The sequence below is a fragment of the Pseudophryne corroboree genome, chromosome 1, assembly GCF_028390025.1.
Source record: "Pseudophryne corroboree isolate aPseCor3 chromosome 1, aPseCor3.hap2, whole genome shotgun sequence".
NCBI lineage: Eukaryota > Metazoa > Chordata > Amphibia > Anura > Myobatrachidae > Pseudophryne > Pseudophryne corroboree.
The window spans coordinates 889612324-889632677 of record NC_086444.1 but is presented as its reverse complement, the minus strand read 5'-3'; the positions used below and the strand labels follow the sequence as shown (position 1 = coordinate 889632677).

Genomic DNA, 20354 nt, shown 5'->3' with positions numbered 1-20354 from the left:
GCCCCATGTAACTAAGGGGTCTATTTACTAAGCCTTGGATGGAGATAAAGTCGCTGGAGATAAAGTACCAGCCAATCGGCTCCTAGCTATCATTTTTCAAACCCAGCCTGTGACATGGCAGTTAGGAGCTGATTGGCTGGTACTTTATCTCCAGCGACTTTATCTCCAACCAAGGCTTAGTAAGTAGACCCCTAAATTTATTTTCTGCATTTTATCCTGTATGTCTTTTTGCTTAACAAAATTTACCAGGAAAAGCTAGCTACCCAACACCGCTAAACCATACATGCGACGCTCACTGCGTAGGTGTCTTCCTTGACTCAGAACTGTAGTTTATTCCCCACATTCGATCTGTATCCCACTCCTATTACATACACCTAATAAAGATCTCCAAAATACGCACATATCATTCACAAAACACTGCAGACATATTTATCCATAATCTCTAACATTAACATCTGTAATTTCCTTTGTGCTGGTTTTTACTTAACAAGACTTTTTATTATGGCTAGGCTACTGTTCTAAGCAACAACATAAATCTGCCCCATCCTGTCAGTCCCTGTACTTTACTGGATCCAGAATACAACATACAGTATATTTATTTCCTAGTCAGAATACCTCCCATATTGACCCTTCCACTTATCTGCTCCTCTCATCTGCACTTATTACTCGCTCCCATTCTTAGTGACAGGACTTCCTTAGGGCTGCTTCTACACTTGTACAATAAGACTTTGATACAGCCTGAAAACATTCAAGTGTTCCTCAAAATTCACCTCTGTGAGCAAATGTGGCAAGTGCCAAGCCAGCTTCTTACCCTTCCTGAGCCATTCTACCATTCTAGTCCCCACTGCACAGTTCATTCAATCAGAGGCGGATCGGCCATAGTTTTTTTTTTTTTTTAGGGAAGATTCCCGGTGGGCCGACGCACCCGCGGGGCCTGTTTTGTTTGAGGACATGTGGTCCTTTTTATAGACATAATGAATAAGATGCAAAATAATTTGCATATATGAAAATGACTTTGCCACTTAGCCTGTGATTGCAGATGATCTAGTGTATGCTCTGTCTGCCTGCTTGGCTGACATAATAAGAATTTACTCACCGGTAATTCTATTTCTCGTAGTCCGTAGTGGATGCTGGGAACTCCATAAGGACCATGGGGAATAGCGGGCTCCGAAGGAGGCTGGGCACTCTAGAAAGATCTTAGACTACCTGGTGTGCACTGGCTCCTCCCACTATGACCCTCCTCCAAGCCTCAGTTAGGTACTGTGCCCGGACGAGCGTACACAATAAGGAAGGATTTTGAATCCCGGGTAAGACTCATACCAGCCACACCAATCACACCGTACAACTCGTGATATGAAACACAGTTAACAGTATGAAACAATAGAGCCTCTCAACAGATGGCTCAACAATAACCCGATTTAGTTAACAATAACTATGTACAAGTATTGCAGATAAACCGCACTTGGGATGGGCGCCCAGCATCCACTACGGACTACGAGAAATAGAATTACCGGTGAGTAAATTCTTATTTTCTCTAACGTCCTAGTGGATGCTGGGAACTCCGTAAGGACCATGGGGATTATACCAAAGCACCCAAACGGGCGGGAGAGTGCGGATGACTCTGCAGCACTGAATGAGAGAACTCCAGGTCCTCCTCAGCCAGGGTATCAAATTTGTAGAATTTTGCAAACGTGTTTGCCCCTGACCAAGTAGCTGCTCGGCAAAGTTGTAAAGCCGAGACCTCTCGGGCAGCCGCCCAAGATGAGCCCACCTTCCTTGTGGAATGGGCATTGACAGATTTTGGCTGTGGCAGGCCTGCCACAGTATGTGCAAGCTGAATTGTACTACAAATCCAACGAGCAATAGTCTGCTTAGAAGCAGGAGCACCCAGCTTGTTAGGTGCATATAGGATAAACAGCGAGTCAGATTTTCTGACTCTAGCCGTTCTGGAAACATATATTTTCAGTGCCCTGACAACGTCTAGCAACTTGGAGTCCTCCAAGTCACTAGTAGCCTAGGCACCACAATAGGCTAGTTCAGGTGAAACGCTGACACCACCTTTGGGAGAAACTGGGGACGAGTCCTCAATTCTGCCCTATCCATATGGAAAATCAAATAAGGGCTTTTACAAGACAAAGCCGCCAACTTTGATACTCGCCTGGCAGAAGCCAAGGCCAATAACATAACCACCTTCCACGTGAGATATTTCAGAGCCACGGTTTTTAGTGGTTCAAACCAATGTGATTTTAAGAAACTCAACACCACGTTGAGATCCCAAGGTGCCACAGGAGGCACAAACGGGGGCTGACTCTGCAGCACTCCTTTTTTAAATGTCTGAACTTCAGGTACTGAAGCTAGTTCTTTTTGAAAGAAAATCGACAGAGCCGAGATCTGTACCTTAATGGAACCCAATTTAAGGCCCATAGTCACTCCTGCTTGCAGGAAATGCAGAAATCGACCTAGTTGAAATTCCTCTGTTGGGGCCCTTTCGGCCTCACACCATGCAACATATTTTCGCCATATGCGGTGATAATGAGTTGCTGTAACCTCTTTCCTGGCTTTAGTAAGCGTAGGAATGACTTCCTCCGGAATGCCCTTTTCCTTCAGGATCCGGCGTTCAACCGCCATGCCGACAAACGCAGCCGCGGTAAGTCTTGGAACAGACAGGGCCCCTGCTGCCGCAGGTCCTGTCTGAGTGGCAGAGGCCATGGGTCCTCTGATATAAATTCTTGAAGTTCTGGGTACCAAGCTCTTCTTGGCCATCCACGAGTATCGTTCTTACTCCTCGCCTTCTTATTATTCTCAGTACCTTTGGTATGAGAGGCAGAGGGGAGAACACATAAACCGACTGGTACACCCACGGTGTTACCAGAGCGTCCATAGCTATCGCCTGAGGGTCCCTTGACCCGGTGCAATATCTTTTATAGCTTTTTGTTGAGGCGGGACGCCATCATGTCCACCAGTGGCCTTTCCCAATGGTGTACAATCCTATTGGAAGACTTCTGGAGGAAGTCCCCATTCTCCCGGGTGGAGGTCGTGTCTGTTGAGAAGATCTGCTTCCCAGTTGTCCACTCCGGGAATGAACACTGCTGACAGTGCTAACACATGATTTTCCGCCTATCGGAGAATCCTTGTGGCTTCTGCCATCGCCATCCTGCTTCTTGTGCCGCCCTGTTGGTTTACATGGGCGACTGCCGTGATGTTGTCTGATTGGATCAGTACCGGCTGGTTTTGAAGCAGAGGCCTTGCCGGCCTCAGGGCATTGTAAATGGCCCTCAGGTCCAGAATATTTATGTGTAGGGAAATAACCTGACTTGACCAAAGTCCCTGGAAATTTCTTCCCTGTGTGACTGCCTCCCAGCCTCGAAGGCTGGAATCCATGGTCACTAGGACCTAGTCCTGTATGCCGAACCTGCGGCCCTCTTGAAGATGGGCACTCTGCAGCCACCACAGTAGAGATACCCTGGTCCTTGGAGACAGGGTTATCAGCCTATGCATCGGAAGATGCGATCCGGACCACTTGTCCAACAGGTCCCTCTGAAAAGTTCTTGTATGGAACCTGCCTAATGGGATTGCTTCGTAGGAAGCTACCATTTTTCCCAGGACTCGCGTGCAATGATGCACCGCTACCTATTTTGGCTTCAGGAGGTCTCTGACTAGAGATGACAACTCCTTGGATTTCTCCTCCGGGAGAAACACTATTTCTGGTTTATGTCCAGAACCATCCCCAGGAACAGTAGACGTGTCATAGGAACCAGCTGTGACTTTGGACTGTTTAGAATCCAACCATGCTGTTGTAGCACTTTCCAAAATAGTGCTACCCCGACTACCAACTGCTCCTTGGACCTCGCCCTTATAACGAGATTGTCCAAGTACGGGATAATTACAACTCCCTTTTTTTGAAGGAGTATCAACATTTCGGCCATTACCTTGATAAAACACCCTCGGTGCCATGTACAGTCCAAACGGCAGTGTCTGGACTTGGTAATGGTAATCCTGTACCACAAATCTGAGGTACTCCTGGCGAGGATGGTAAATGGGGACATGCAGGTAAGCATCCTTGATGTCCCAGGATACCATGTAATCCCCCTCGTCCAGGCTTGGAATAACTGCCCTGAGCGATTCCATCTTGAACTTGAATTTTTGTGTTCAAGGATTTTAAATATAAAATGGGTCACACCGAACCATGCGGTTTCGGTACCCCAACCCGTGTGGAATAGTAACCCCGTCCTTGTTGAAGTAGGGGCACCTTGAGTATTACCTGCTGGGAATACCGCTTATTAATTGCCTCCAGCACAGCCTCCCTGCCTGAGGGAGTTGTCAGCAAGGCATATTTTAGGAAACGGCTGGGGGGAGACATCTCGAATTCCAGCTTGTACCCCTGAAATACTACTTGAAAGAAACAGGGATCCACCTGTGAGCGAGCCCACTAATTGCTGAAATTTTTGAGACGGCCCCCCACCGTACCTGGCTACACCTGTGGAGCACCCGCGTCATGGTGTGGCCTCACAGGAGGCGGGGGAAGAATCTTGATTCTGGGAACAGGCTGACTGGTGCAGCTTTTTTCCCTCTACCCTTGTCTCTGTACAGAAAGGAAGCGCCATTTGACCCGCTTGCTTTTCTGAAGCCGAACTGTACCTTTGTCTGTGAGGAAACCTGAGGTAAAATTATTTCTTCCCAGCAGTTGCTGTGGATACGAGGTCCCAGAGACCATCCCCAAATAATTCCTCACCCTTATAAGGCTCTCTATGCGCTTTTTAAGTCAGCATCACCTGTTCAGTGACAGGTCTCTAATACCCTCCTGACAGAATGGACATTACATTTATTTTGGATGCCAGTCGGCAAAATATCCCTCTGTGCATCCCCCATATATAAGACGACGTCTTTAATATGTTTTTATGTTTGCCAACTAGTATCCCTGTTTGACAGGGTCACCGACCACGCTGCAGCAGCACTATCTGCAGGTCTCAGTCTAGTACCTGAGTGTGTAAATACAGACTTCAGGATAGCCTCCTGTTTTTTATCAACAGGTACCTATTAAAGTGGCCGTATCCTAAGACGGCAGTGCCACCTTTTTTGACAAACGTGTGAGCGTCTTATCCACCCTAGGGGATATCTCCCAGCGTAACTTATCCACCTGGCGGGAAAGGGTACGCCATCAGTAACTTTTTATAAATTACCAGTTTCTTAACGGGGGAACCCACGCTTTCACACACTTCATTTATTCATCTGATGGGGGAACAAAACACTGCCTGTTTTTTCTCCCCAACCTAAAACCCATTTTTAGAGGTGCTTGGGTTAAAGTCAGAAATGTATAACACATTTTTTATTGCCGGGATCACGTCACGGATGTTCCTAGTGGATTGTGTATATGTCTCCACCTTGTCGACATTGGAGTCAGACTCCGTGTCGACATCTGTGTCTGCCATCTGAGAGAGCGGGCGTTTTTGAGCCCCTGATGGCCCTTTGAGACGCCTGGGCAGGCGCGGGCTGCGAAGCCGGCTGTCCCACAGCTGTTACGTCATCCACCCTTTTATGTAAGGAGTTGACACTGTCGGTTAATACCTTTCACCTATCCATCCACTCTGGTGTCGGCCCCACAGGGGGCGACATCACATATATCGGCCTCTGTTCTGTCACCATATAAGCCTCCTCATTCAACATGTCGACACAGCCGTACCGACACACCGCAGACACACAGGGAATGCTCTAAACGAGGACAGGACCCACAAAAGCCCTTTGGGGGGACAGAGTAAGAGTATGCCAGCACACACCAGAGCGCTATATATATACAGGGACTAACTGAGTTATGTCCCTAATAGCTTTTATATAATATACTGTATACAGTGCCAATTTTAATGCCCCCCCTCTCTTTTCCCTCTTACTGTACTGTAGAATTGCAGGGAAGAGCCAGGGAGCTTCCCTCCAGCCGAGCTGTGAGGGAAAAATGGCGCCAGTGTGCTGAGGAGATAGGCTCCGCCCCTTTTTCGCGGCCTATTCTCCCGTTTTTTATGGAATTCTGGCAGGGGTATTTACCTCATATATAGCCCCTGGGGCCATATATTGAGGTATTTTAGCCAGCCAAGGTGTTTTTATTGCTGCCTCAGGGCGCCCCCCCCAGCGCCCTGCACCCTCAGTGACCGGAGTGTGAAGTGTGTGAGAGGAGCAATGGCGCACAGCTGCAGTGCTGTGCGCTACCTTGGTGAAGACAGAGTCTTCATGCCGCCGATTTTCCGGACCATCTTCTTGCTTCTGGCTCTGTAAGGGGGACGGCGGCGCGGCTCCGGGACCGAACATCAAGGCTGGGCCTGCGGTCGATCCCTCTGGAGCTAATGGTGTCCAGTAGCCTAAGAAGCCCAATCCGGCTGCAAGCAGGCGAGTTCGCTTCTTCTCCCCTTAGTCCCTCGCTGCAGTGAGCCTGTTGCCAGCAGGTCTCACTGAAAATAACAAATTCTAAGACTATAACTTTCTAAGAGCTCAGGAGAGCCCCTAGTGTGCATCCAACCTCGGCCGGGCACGAAATCTAACTGAGGCTTGGAGGAGGGTCATAGTGGGAGGAGCCAGTGCACACCAGGTAGTCTAAGATCTTTCTAGAGTGCCCAGCCTCCTTCGGAGCCCGCTATTCCCCATGGTCCTTACGGAGTTCCCAGCATCCACTAGGACGTTAGAGAAATAAGATTGAGTGAATAGTGATTGGGATACGGTTGGTGTAATAAACAAGAAAATATCTTTCTAAACAATGATATAGTTTCCTAAATTCTGAAGTCGTATCATATAATGTGCTCATAATATTTAATTTTATTTCTTTTTAACTTCCCCCTTGATGCTGGACATGCCCACTATCTGGAAATTCTTGGGGGGAGGGTGCTGCTGCCATGGCCCATGGCTAGACCTTACACCTCTGGTGCTGCCCATGTGGGGCCACTAGTACAAATTTTTCCAGGGCCGCTTTTTGTTCCCAATACGCCCCTGCATTCAATGCTCAAATAACTGTCTGACCCCCAAAGGAACACTGTTGTGTAATGTACCATATCACCCCACTATTCAATATTTCTCATTGCAATCACACAGAAAACAACACATAATATGTGGAACATATATCAAACTGCTATTTGCTATAGATCACTGGTTCTCAACTCCAGTTCTCAAGTAACAACAGTAGGTCATGTTTTTTTATTTCTTTAATCACGCACAGGTGAGTTAAACTATAATTAACCCACTTGCTTCCACAGACAGAAATCCTGAAAACATGACCTCTGGGGCTACTTGAAGACTTGGGTTGAACCTTTGCTATACAGAGCTTGTGAGCAGGATCTATCTTGTGTTTGTTTCAATGTGTTAAGTGCTGCACAGTATCATTATATAAAAAGTAATAATAATAATAATAATAATAATACTACTCTGAAGCTACTAGAAAATATATTGGAACTAGTTCAGTCCAGGAACCCATAGCTACATTGGCGGCAATGACTGATATATTCCACACTCCCATATTATTCTAGTTATGGAGTATAACTGTGGCCAGGTATGGTTAGCCATGACGCCAGATATGCAATGACTGGGAGTGAGGGGAAAACAATACACATAAAATGTCCATAAATAAAGCAAAGACAAAAGCAAATATAAGAGTATTATTAGGTCTTTTCAACTTATTTAGAGATTCCCCGGTAATAGAAGGCTTACAGTACAAGGTTGTTATATTCACTATAATGATAAAACCAATCTCACCTTTGTTCCCACATGAATATTTGCTTCTTTGTTCATCAGAAGTGTCACCATATCGGCATGGCCCTCCTGGGCTGCTAGGTGGAGTGGGGTGACCCCTTGCTTGGTCAGAATGTTGGTCTCCGCTCCGTAGTGTAGTAGGGTGGTGGCTATTTGCATCTGGTTTTTTTTGGCAGCTATGTGTAACGGCGTATAACCATTCTACAATAGTAGAGAGTGCAACCGTTACATTTCCCTTCACTAACTTGCAGAGTACCTTAGTGGTAATGCTGAATGATTTGTCCCAATTACGTACATATTTTGCAACCTATCTAGAATTAATTTAAGGCACTACTGAAAATAACACACTCATTCACATCACCCTGCTATAATAATGGTCCACTTATGGATACATTAGCTGAGAAAGATGATTTTAGTATACTGTAATAATGTAAAAAATAAAGATATGGTGCGGGATGTGATGAAGTCTGAGTTCGGCTGCCGTGCGGGATGCCGGCAGAACGCAGGCATTTATTTAAAGGGGTAGTCATGTACAAGGAATGGTCTAGCCTTGTACATGATTGTCCCTTTAAAAAAAGTCAGAGTACGGCCGGCATCCCGCACAGCTGAACTGAGACTTCATTACATCCCGCCCATTATTACATAAATATATCTGATATATATCTGACGTAATTGTACTTTTAATAACTATCTCACTTTAATTCATAAGTCACTTAAATGGCTTCAACTATAGTTTACCATGCATCATGTGATGAAGTTCTAGATTTGTTTTATTAATGCTAAAAAAAAAACCATAAATTAAAATACAAAATATAAATTAAAATACAGTTATACAGTATTTCTAATGTTATCCAATCTCAGGACTTAACGCCATGTCCAGAAACACATTTTTTTTTTTATCTAAAACCCAGATATGTCAGATCTCACCTTAGCTGAGACATGAGGAGAAGCACCCTTTTCCAGGAGCAACATCGCCACCTTCTGGTTGTCATAGTGAGCAGCAACATGGAGTGGTGTGAGCCCATTCTGTAAAGGGCGTGTTTGTTATGGGGGTTAAACCAGTTAGTTACTGAAGCTCTAAAAGAACCTATAGACATTTATACGTAAGAACAGAGAAACTAACATAAAATGAACATGAAATTAATTGTGTCAGGCCAATAATTACATGAAAATGGAGCATATAAAGATATGTTAATAAGAACAAAACATTGTAAACATTGTTAAAATGTAAAATATACAATATATATTATGTCTTGTTTATATATTATATGCAACGTTCTGTCAATCACACAAATTACCTTGCCGGCAGAGTCTGGCGGTGCGCGGCGTTGCAGCAGGAGTTTTGCCAAGTCTAGGCTTCCATACTTAGCGGCCACATGCAGTGGTGTAAATCCCTTCTGCAGAAGTGAATGTAAGTGACATTTAGCACCAGACGTCTTTAACCCTGTCTATTATTCTTCTGCCTTTTTTGTATCATGTTTTTCCAACTATATTCACTTTATTTTACTACAGCTAAAGGATATTACACACACACCAAAATGTTTACAATAAACTTTTGAAGCATACAGCATATGGTTAAAATGAGTTTCTTTAAAATAATAACTATAAAACGTGTTTACTTTATTATGAATCAATATTAGTCCAACTGCAACAGCTGTGCTGTGTTATTCATGCCCATGACCCGTTCATTGCAATGGCCAATGATACCAATAACACAGGCAGAACTCTGGGAGGCAACAGAGTCATCTGCCGCCGGGCTCCTGCTCTGAAGGGGGGCACCTCTCCTCCCATTCTGTGACACCATTGAATTAAGCTAATTGATAGCTGCCGCTGTCTTTTCAGTGGCTGACTTCCTCACTGGTCCCTGCACCTTACAAATCACACCCTCTTTATTATACTGAATATACACATTTTACAAGTATCACACCCAGGATTAGAAACCACACCCTATTACACTGGAAGCAGACACCTTACTGATGAAGCTATTTGCTCCTGTATAGGAAGTATGAGAATTTTAACTATATGAAGTTACATCTCTGACAATTACACGTAACGTCATATAGTTAGAATGCTCATGCTTCCTGTACAGGATCAAATAGCTCCATCAGTAAAGTGTCTGCTGTCAGTGTAACAGGTCATGGGTTCTAATCCTGGGTATGACTGCTAAGAAATGTGTGATTTAAAATAAAAGACAATTGAATGTATAAATACAGTATATACATTTTTTTCAGAACACTACACACACACACAAACACATACATATATATTTATCTTAATATAGGAAATAGGGGGGCACCATTATTTATCTTGCCTCCGGGCAACTGGGACGAACTTACGCCACTGACCAATAAGGCTATGCACTGGCAACCTCACTGGAAAGAACAGGTTTTGGGAATGAAATCAAACTGTAAAACACTGCTAATCATTTTTCCCCAATTCAACAGATCATTCAATAATGGTCTCTACTGATGTGTGATTACAGCATAGAGTCCATGGTACTCCCTCCAGTGCTACCCAATCATTTCTGTGGACCACATGAAGCAGAAACCAAGCTACAAACAATTGCCATTGGATCGGCCTTGCTATTGCATTAATAATTTAGAACATGTTCATTGGATTAAAGAGATTTTCCAAAGCTAACAAGAAGGAAGTAGGGGATGTAGTTGGCATCCCAACAGACAGGATGCTGGTGGTCAGAAGACTGGTGCAGAAATCCCGACACCTGTCAGAATGCAAATGCTGGAATCCCAAACATAAGTATGCTGGGAAGGGTTAGGGTTAGGCTGCAGGTGGAGGGTTAGGTACTAGGGTGATGGTGAGGGTTAGGCTGCAGGGGGAGGGTTAGGGGTGATGGTGAGGGTTAGGTTGCAGGGAGGGGGGGAGCTAGGGTTAGGCTGAAGGTGGAGGTTTAGGGTTAGGTACAAATGGGATGGTTAGGGTTAGGTTGCGGGGGAAGAGAGTTAGGAAAGGCTGCAGGAGGGGAGGGTTAGGGTTAGGTACTAGGGTGATGGTGAGGGTTAGGTTGCAGGTCGGAGTTAGGGTTAGGTTGCAGGGGAGGGTTAGGGTTAGGTACAAATGGGATGGTTACGGTTAGGTTGCAGGGGGAGAAAGTTAGGGGAAGGCTGCGGGAGGGGAGGGTTAGGTACTATGGTGATGGTGAGGGTTAGGCTGCAGGGGGGGGAGTTAGGGTTAGGCTGAAGGGGAAGGTTAGGTACTAATGGGATGGTTAGGGTTACGTTGCAGGGGGAGAGAGTTAGGGTTAGGCTGTGGGAGGGAGGGTTAGGTATAAAGGGGATGGTTAGAGTTAGGTTGCTGGGGGGGAGAGTTAGGGGAAGGCTGCGGGAGGTGAGAGTTAGGGTTAGGTTGCAGTAAAGGAGGATTAGGGTTAGTTTAGTTGCTCACACCTATCGGGATTACGGTCATCGGGATGCCGGTGTTGGTATTCTGACCGCAGGCATCCTGACTGTGGGAACCCCATACCCAATCCAGAAGTAGATCTCAAGTTGAAGATCCCCTTGTATGACAAATAAAGAACAACTGGTGAATGCATTTTTGAACAAGGGTTAGAGTCATTGTTCTTTTTTGTAATCTCTTTATTGGGAAAGTAAGCAGTATGCAACATACAGTAACAGGCAAGGAGTAAAGACTGACAATTCCACAGGCAAAAAACACATCCAAGGATGGGTTAGTGTCATTTTAGTTAATTAAAAGTTGATTTTAAAACCATGTATCTTATGCTTTATTCATATTTTGTATTATTTTTATATAAAGTAATTGGATATATAAAAAAATATAATGGGACAATGAAGGTGTTAAATTTTCCCATCCAGTGGTCACCACTGACCATTTTATATGTATTTATTAACATAATTTAGCCATTTCATTTTTAATAGCCCATTCATTGTAGTGGGAATTCCACATATACTGTAGCACAGATGCTTGAAATTCAATTTAAATGGGAAATCTCTGCCCAATCTGCATCCTAGACATATTTGCAAACCAATGTGAATGTGTCCAGCACATATCATACACATTCATGGCCACATGCTGAATGCATAGTGGTCGGACCATTTGTTTTTATCCTCAAATGCAACGCCAATGGGCAAGGCACATATTCTAGTGTAGGCTACAGTACCTGGACAATGCTTATCAGCCACATAGTGGGCACAGCAGTAATATCAGTTGGAATGTAGATTATTGATGTCTGAGGAATGCATCAACATATTGGAGGCATTTATAAATACTGATGCAAATGAGGCCCAAAGCAATTAATCATATTATGCAATTTAAAACTATTCTTTCCTTACATTTTTTTTAATAAAAAGTACCCAGTAATATGAGCGATCAAATGTGTCATAAAAGAATAACAAAACAGTAAGAAATAACCATGGTGACAGGATCTCAAAGAGATGGATATATATATTTACAAAAGAGCTGACAATATGTTATCCTCAAAAGGTACAGAAATAGAAGTTGCCCAATTAATCAAGTTCCCAGCAGGTGCTAGAAAGGGAGGAGTAATCTGAAAGGGAGACACAGGAAAATCTCCAGCACAGCGCTGTGAACCAGTGAAGAATGACTATTCTATTTGCGTATACAATGCAGGAGTCGCACATTTGGAAGTCTATGATAAGCCACCGTACCATGCTCTATTTAGTACAGCCATTTTGTCAATGTGTTTTGCAAGGCACTTATGGGACCAGTACTCTCAGGGAGTGCAAGTTTTTTGACTGCCATTTTAGAGGCTCCAGGAAAGTTAACTCTCAGTTTAAGAACACTTAAACATATGACCCAATATAGGGACTTCTAGAGAAAGGTGGTGTGCGAAGGGAATCTGCTGAGCGATTAGTGAACAAACTATATTTTTTAACATAGTAGGGTAAATTTAATTAAGTGCAGAAGCAGCTGGGACCCTTTCTGGCGGCTTACGTGTGTTAAATACAGAAGGCTGATTCTGATGGCAGCCTATAGAGGTGCGAGCAGTATCAGCCAACCATAATGGGCAGAAAAATACACAACGCAAACTGCTGACAGTGTGATAAAGATAGCACCTCGCCTGTAACTGAATCTGTCTCAAAGCATTACACTTTCCGTCACAATAGGGTACAGATATTTCTTAAATGTGATAGTTTTTGTTTTAATTTTTAGCACTTTGTGAAGTGGTTTTGGAGAATGTATTTGGCCTTAATTTAATACTTTGTCGATCAATGGCAACAAATGCAAACACAATTTATTTCAAAGTGACAATCTGCAGCAACGACAGGTGAAAAAATGTTGGGGGATATAGTATATGCTTTTCAGGACACTGCATTTGAGGAAGAAATGACCCACACAGAAATACAAATGGGGATATTTATGAGAAAAGCACAACACTTTGGTAAAGTACATACTGAGAAATGACATAGGGCCTTGTAGGCAACAATAAAGAATTATTGTTAAAATGTTTATTTCAGCGGACTCTATATATATATATATATATATATATATATGTGCTAAGATGGTATATGTCAACATTCAGATCACCGACACCAGAATGTCAACATTGTTAGGTTTAGGCAGCAGTTAGATTTAGGGCAAGATGCAGCATTAATGGTAAAACACATTGTCCACGTGCTGCTTGTTGGCATTCACCATGTCAATAGTCTGGCAATGCTGCCATTTTAAATGTTGACATACTGTCCATGTCAATATTCAGACCATGTTGACATTCTGAATGTCGCCTTTTTGAACCATAGTAAGTTATGAAAACCTGTTCAAAACCAGGGGAACCTATAACAGTAATGCAAGGATTTGTGGGTACTAGCCATAATACCCTGCAGCAGAAAAAAAAGCTAACTTTACCAGAGTACTAAACACAGGTGTACAGTAATTCTTACTACAGAAGCTCTAAACCAATTCAAGTGACAGAACTCAGTGTAATATATACTGCAATGCAACATATGGACACGTGACTTCCCTCCTTATACTCTATGTACTAAGTATCCAGCACCAGTAATCAGAATATGTGCATCTTACAGATGTGTCCTCTTACATCTTTGCTCAGTGCGCTACAAGTCACGCTTCACATAACACGTGAGTGCCGTATGACTCAGTAGCACCAAGCGTCTTTTTTGCGTTTTTCCCACAAAAAAAGCATCTTAGATGCACAGTAATGTAACGGGATGCACAAGCAGATTCTGCTGATTAAAATGATACGCGGCATGCTGTTTAGCGTGACTGGCATGCTGCGGCAGGGCTGCTTAGCGTGACTGCAGCAAGGATGTAAGAGGACACATCTATATTCCAGGATTCTGATGGCTTTTGTTAATGTATATATTTCACTTAATTAATGGTGATATTATATTGTTATTGGTAGTGTAAATTTCTAATGTTCTTTCCCAGCTGACCAGCTTACCTTGGTAGGCAAGGAGTGAGCAGCTCCAGCTTCCAGCAAGACTGATGCTACATCCAGCTGTCCCTCCCTAGCAGAGATATGAAGAGGGGTGTAGCCATTGGTAGTAGCAGCATCTGGATGGGCCATGTGTTGGAGTAACAGCTGGACAATTTCCGTTTTGCCTAAACGAGAGGCTATATGGAGCGGTGTCTGCTCTTCCTGAAGGAAATAAAGGAACAGTTCATTTAATAAGCCTGATCTCCTAACATAATAAACAAGACATATGTCTCACATCAATTAACAATGTAACAGAAGTAATTATCTTGTCACATTTAAGGCATCACACACAGCTACTGCAAGTCTGGGGAGCTCTATAACCCAAGCAATGCTGTTTTCTGTGCTCATTAGGCCATGGCTTTTAACTGTCGTCCCCTGAAGATGATACATCTATGACAGAGCTATGGCTGCATTTAGTGTAGTGCATTCGGACAACTAGACAACTTGGACTGGCTGCTGTGGTTCTCTGAGAAGTACAACTACAGTGCATCCAGTGACTGTGTTCTGTCTGCTTGTCACACAGAGCAGCACTCCAGCACTCATAAGTAAATGGTCACTGTATGGAGCTGTGTATACAGCAGCAATGGTGGGAACAATGCATTCTGCACTTGTAAGTAGGCAGTATACATTGCCAAGACTGCAGAGAGAATTTCTATATCATACTGCTATATGGCAATAATGTGTATATTACTGTATCCGCATATCAGAAAACAATATATAGTATAGAGAGCAATAATGTATCAAACTGGGGTATATACATATATATATATATATATATATATATATACAGGAGGGACTATAATATAGTTGGATAATGCTCCTTATTCGTCTGCAGACTGCGCACGCACAGAAGCGCATCTACATATTTTTGCATCTCTCTGGCTGATTCTGAGTTGAACAGATCTTGGCCGGATCTCTCTGTGCATGACGTCAGCGTTTCTGGGGACCAATTGGATGGTGTCTCTGCAGTGGCGAACAAGAGATCAATGTCATGGGTGTAACACGGAAGGGTTGTGTGCGCTAGCCATACCTGCGTGCAGTGGCGGATCCAGGGGGGGAGCACTCGGGCCCGTGCCCCCCCTGTCATTTGTGGCCCCATCCGTCCCCCCCTCGCTTGTGTCACTGAGACACGCTGCCGCTCAGTCCGGCGGCAGCGTGTCTCAGCTGTCAGGAGGAGAGCGCGGCTATCTGGCGGCGTGTTGTGGACTTCAAACCAGCTGCCGGTTCGTGAGCCAATCAGAGCTCGCGGACCGGCAGCCAATCAGGAGCCGCCGGTCCGCGAGCTCTGATTGGCTCACGAACTGGCGGCTAGTTTGAAGTCCTACACGCCGGCAGACATAGCCGCGCTCTCCTCCTGACACCCTCAGAGCCAGCCGGGCAGAGAAGCAGCACTGTGGGGGCATTTGTATACCTGGCACTGTGGGGGCATTTTTGGATCTGGCACTGTAGGGGCATTTTTGGATCTGGCACTGTAGGGGCATTTGTGGATCTGGCACTGTGGGGGCATTTGTGGATCTGACACTGTGGGGGAATTTGTGGATCTGGCATTGTGGGGGCAATTGTGGATCTGGCACTGTGGGGGCAATTGTGGATCTGGCACTGTGGGGGCAATTGTGGATTTGGCACTGCACTATTGGGGGCATATGTCTGTGTATCACGTCTCATTTTAATTGGCCACACTCACTATATGACTGCGGGCATTACTACAGGTAACATTACTACTGGGGGCAATAGGGGCATTGCATAAGGGGCACCATTACTATGAGGTCTATATAAGGGGCACTACCAGTACAGTGGACGTTGCATAATGAGCGCTACAACTGTGGGCATTGTATAAGAAGCGCCACCTCACATGCACCGAAGCCGCACGCAAATGTACCCTTCCATGGTGCCCCCCCTATCATTTTCTTCTGGATCCGCCCCTGCCTGCGTGCTAATCCTGGATGTGTGTAAGGAGAAAGGAAGCCTGCTGCTGACGAGGCTAGTGCACCCAGCATAGGGCAGGTGCTGTTACTAATGATGGCGCTTGCGGCTGTGGATGGAAAAACAGTGGGCGGAGCAGCTTCCTGCTAGAGCCGTACTGATCCTCACATTAGCACTACGGATGCTGGCATTAGCATAAGGTAGGAAATCTGTCTTCCTGCGCATACAGCCACTTTGTGAGTGAATCAAAATCCGGTGCATTGTGTCTACTGCAAGCATGAGAGGGCCATGCTGTGTACACTTCAAGCATGTGGAACAAATACAATGCATACTACTGGCATACGTGTGCAATACATTGTATACTACTGTCATAAGTGTGCAATACAGTGTATACTACTGGCATAAGTGTGCAATACAGTGTATACTACTGGCATAAGTGTGCAATACAATGTATACTACTGGCATAAGTGTGCATTACAGTGTATACTACTGGCATAAGTGTGCAATACAGTGTATACTACTGGCATAAGTGTGCAATACAATGTATACTACTGGCATAAGTGTGCAATACAGTGTATACTACTGGCATAAGTGTGCAATACAGTGTATACTACTGGCATAAGTGTGCAATACAGTGTATACTACTGGCATAAGTGTGCAGCACTGTGTACACCTTCATCTTTGCCTTTAATAGGATTAGTTGAGCCAGTGCAGTCAGACTTAATCCCCTGCTGTATTGTTCTCTCTGTATTGTATTGCAGCTGAGAACAATAGATGAAGGGCGTATGCTAATAAACCATGGTGCGCCTAGGCACAGCAGAGAAGCCAAGATGAGTGAGGCTCCATCTGTATGTTTACTAGTCACAGATCTTAGTTTGCAATTTGACAAATACAGAGGAGCCATGTCTGTAGTGTTAATGACACATATTTAAAAATGATACAATTAATAATTTATCTGAAACACACTTTATATTTACCGGCCGGTATATATTGTCCCAGTAATTTATAAAAAGCTATCTATGCTTTTTACCAATTACTGGGACAATATATACCGGCCGGTAAATATAAAGTGTGTTTCGGATATATTATTAAAGGTAATTGTATCATTTTTAAATATGTGTCATGACCACTTTTTTATATAAAAATTAGATTAAACTACTGTTGAAATACCAGCGCTTTTTCTTTTCCACTTAGTAGAATTTTTCTGTACATTTAATTCAGGTGGGGGGAGTATACCCACCAAAAAGCAGCCGGTATTTAGACTACCAACTGGCACTGGGGCAAATACTTTTTTGGTCTGTAGTGTTAAGGTGTGTACACATGGTGAGATTTCGGCTATGCCGGATTGTCACCATTCGATATGGACTGTGGTCGGTATCGCAAGCGTAGATGACTGTGCTTGCAATACTGGCTATGTGCGATTTTGGTTAAGTGTCAATTTTGACCATACTTTTATACTAGATAGTCAAAATTGAAATGCCTGCACAGTCTATCTAGGCTTGCGATGCCGATCTCGTGGGACCGTGCATCGGTATCGCATCGAGATCGCAAGGTGACTTTCACCTTGCAATCTGCACTAACTTTCCTTGCAATATTGACTATATAGTCAAAATCGCAAGCAAATATCTCCCCGTGTGTACACACCTTAATTAGTACAGGTGTATGTTACCTGCTTACAGTTGATACTATGCTAACACATGCATCATGTGTCTGACCCAGTAGCGGATCTTGCCACGGGCAAGCAGGACTTTTGCCCGGGGCGCCGCCTTCCAGAGGGCACCGGCGCCATCCGGAGGGCGCAGCACCAGGGCAAGATCCGCTGCTGCTGTGCCCCCCGCTGCCCGCTGCCCCCCGCTGCTGTGAAGGGAAACTAGAGTTTTCCTTCGTGGAGAAGTCCTTTACTGTGCGATGCGCGATGACGTCATCGCGCACCGCACAGCAAAGGTCCTCTCCACGAAGGGAACTAGACGCTACGCATCTAGTTTCCCTTCGTGGAGAGGACCTTTGCTGTGCGGTGCGCGACGACGTCATCGCGCACCGCACATTAAAGGACCTCTACACGAAGGGCTTCACAGCGGCCAGCGGCAGCGGGGGGCACATTTCAGGGCGCTACAGTAGTCTGTACAGGGGGCGTAAATGACCACGCCCCCTGTACGAAGCCACGCCCCCCATTGCCGCCCGGGGAGCGCAAAGCCCCAGAACCGGCCCTGGTCTGACCTAACTGCAATGGCCTATGTATTTCATGAATATATATCCCATATTAAGCTTTACTACATTTTTTACATGAACCTACACATGACGTAGTATTAGTATACCTTTATTTTTTTTTAGGTAGGGATGGACAGATAACTGCAAAAAGGAGCAGATAATGAAATATAATGATAATGGCAATAGGTTGTGTCAAGTCTCTTTTGTCTCTCAGTCTAGGACTGCACTGATATTGTTGGTGTTGCATGTAAATATCAGGGCCTACTTTTCTGATAGAGGAGAGCTTGGCTAATAGGCGACAATTATTTTGTCTTCGTTGTTGAACATTATTTTCAGGCAATCATACTCACCCAATTAATGGAAGAAATGAAAAATGCAAGTAATGCAGGTACAGTACAATTCAGTGATACAGGATGTAAAAAGGCAACACAAGTTTTCATGAAATGACATGACTAAGGACCTGATTCAGAGACGCAGCCATGATGTGAAACTATACTAATGCAGCAAGAGGCATCTGAAGCACAAAGATGCCGCCTGACAGCATCACAGATCCGAGTGCTGCTTCCTAAAATGCAGCATCAGATCATCTGCAAGACCATCAGGCATCTCAGTAACCCTGAGGTTAGTCAGATTGGTCCTCGCAACTCTGTAGCGAAGGCTGGGAAGTCTGCATCAGAAGACACAGACCCTGGCCTCGGCACTCCCAGAATATCGCCCCCGTTTTCGGGAATGCTGCCCTGCTCACTGGACACTTGCACAGAATGGGTCCTGCGAACACAATGATGACCCATCATCGGAGATCTACACAAACCATCTCTGAGTTAGGCCCCAAGGTACCTGAAATATTGTTAAAGGGTAATAAAAATGTATCACGTTATTAACATCATTCCCCTAATGCTGCATCTTTTTTTCAGAGAAAAGAAGCTGATGAAGAATAGGACTCTCTTTCAAATTGATTCTTAAAGTGAACGCTACCTTCAGAATACTTAAACATCCAGGCAACAAGTTTGGGTTTGTTTGTCCTTCAATGTGACAACTGATAAGCTCAGGTTTGTGTACTGAATACAGTAGGTACTGTGGCTATTGGTTGCTGAAGAACAAAACGTAACCTGTCTGGAAGATAGAATAATCTAAGGGTATATAAGTATAATTAGCATTCTAAATGATAGTAAACCTAACAAAAGTAAACCTACCCTGGCTCTGGCATCCACCAGGGCACCATTTCTGAGAAGGCAGCGGACAACTTCAACCTGTCCAGCACGGGCAGCCATGTGCAGAGCCGTCTCCCCACGCTGCAAATATACAGAGGATATACACAGTGACATATTTAATATGGTCCTACAAGATGCAGCAGAAATAAAAGAAAGTCCAGTTCTAGACCAAAAACAGAGTAGTACAAAGGATTCTGATACTCTTATGCCGCTTTCAGATCGCAAATGCCGGATCCCACCAGGTAAGAGAAACGTGTCCTTGCCGGGTGGGATACGGCATTTGCTCTTCTCTGCTGGCTTTCCGACCCGGCAATATACCGGGTCGGTTGCCATAGCAGCGGGAGGGAGGGGGGGGGGGGGGCAGCAGCAGTAGGGGCGGGGGTGGAGGCGGCGCTGGGAGATGATCTCATCTCCTGCGCCGCCTCTCCCTATGCTGTGAATGGGAGCCGTGTCGCATCGAAACGGCTCCCATTCACACTGCACCTGACCCGGTATCCAACCCGGTAATAACCCTTCTTTTTTACCGGGTTGAATTACCGGGTCAGGCGACCCGCTAATTCGGCCAAAGTGCTTTCACATCGCACACACTGACACGTTTCGACACGGCAATATGCCGTGTCAATACCGGGTTATTTGTGCGATGTGAAAGGGGTATGAGTCCTGAAAATATAATATTGAAACCCAATTAATCAAGAACAAAATAAAAATCAATAATGTCTAAAAGGACCAGTTCATACATTTTCACCAATACATTTTGGAAATATACTTTCAGTTTTACACATTTTGACAAAACTGTTGCAATTTAGTGAGTTTAGAGGTAGATCCCAGCTATAATTGCTTGATGCTACTATTCATTT

At 44.6% G+C, this 20354-nt stretch overlaps 1 protein-coding gene across 28 annotated transcripts in view; it reads right to left on the bottom strand.

The window, feature by feature from the left end:
• ANK2 (ankyrin 2) overlaps positions 1 to 20354 on the bottom strand; it is a 939290-nt gene that overhangs the window by 145926 nt on the left and 773010 nt on the right. For 21 of the 28 annotated variants that reach the window (XM_063920161.1, XM_063920164.1, XM_063920158.1 and 18 more), the window contains 5 exons: positions 19480 to 19578; positions 14120 to 14317; positions 9024 to 9122; positions 8653 to 8751; positions 7729 to 7926 (listed from right to left, as the gene is read on the bottom strand). In XM_063920161.1, the coding sequence (XP_063776231.1) occupies positions 7729 to 7926; positions 8653 to 8751; positions 9024 to 9122; positions 14120 to 14317; positions 19480 to 19578 (693 nt within the window). The remainder of the gene's footprint in view (positions 1 to 7728; positions 7927 to 8652; positions 8752 to 9023; positions 9123 to 14119; positions 14318 to 19479; positions 19579 to 20354) is intronic. The other 7 variants (XM_063920175.1, XM_063920176.1, XM_063920159.1 and 4 more) reach the window with 1 other exon arrangement.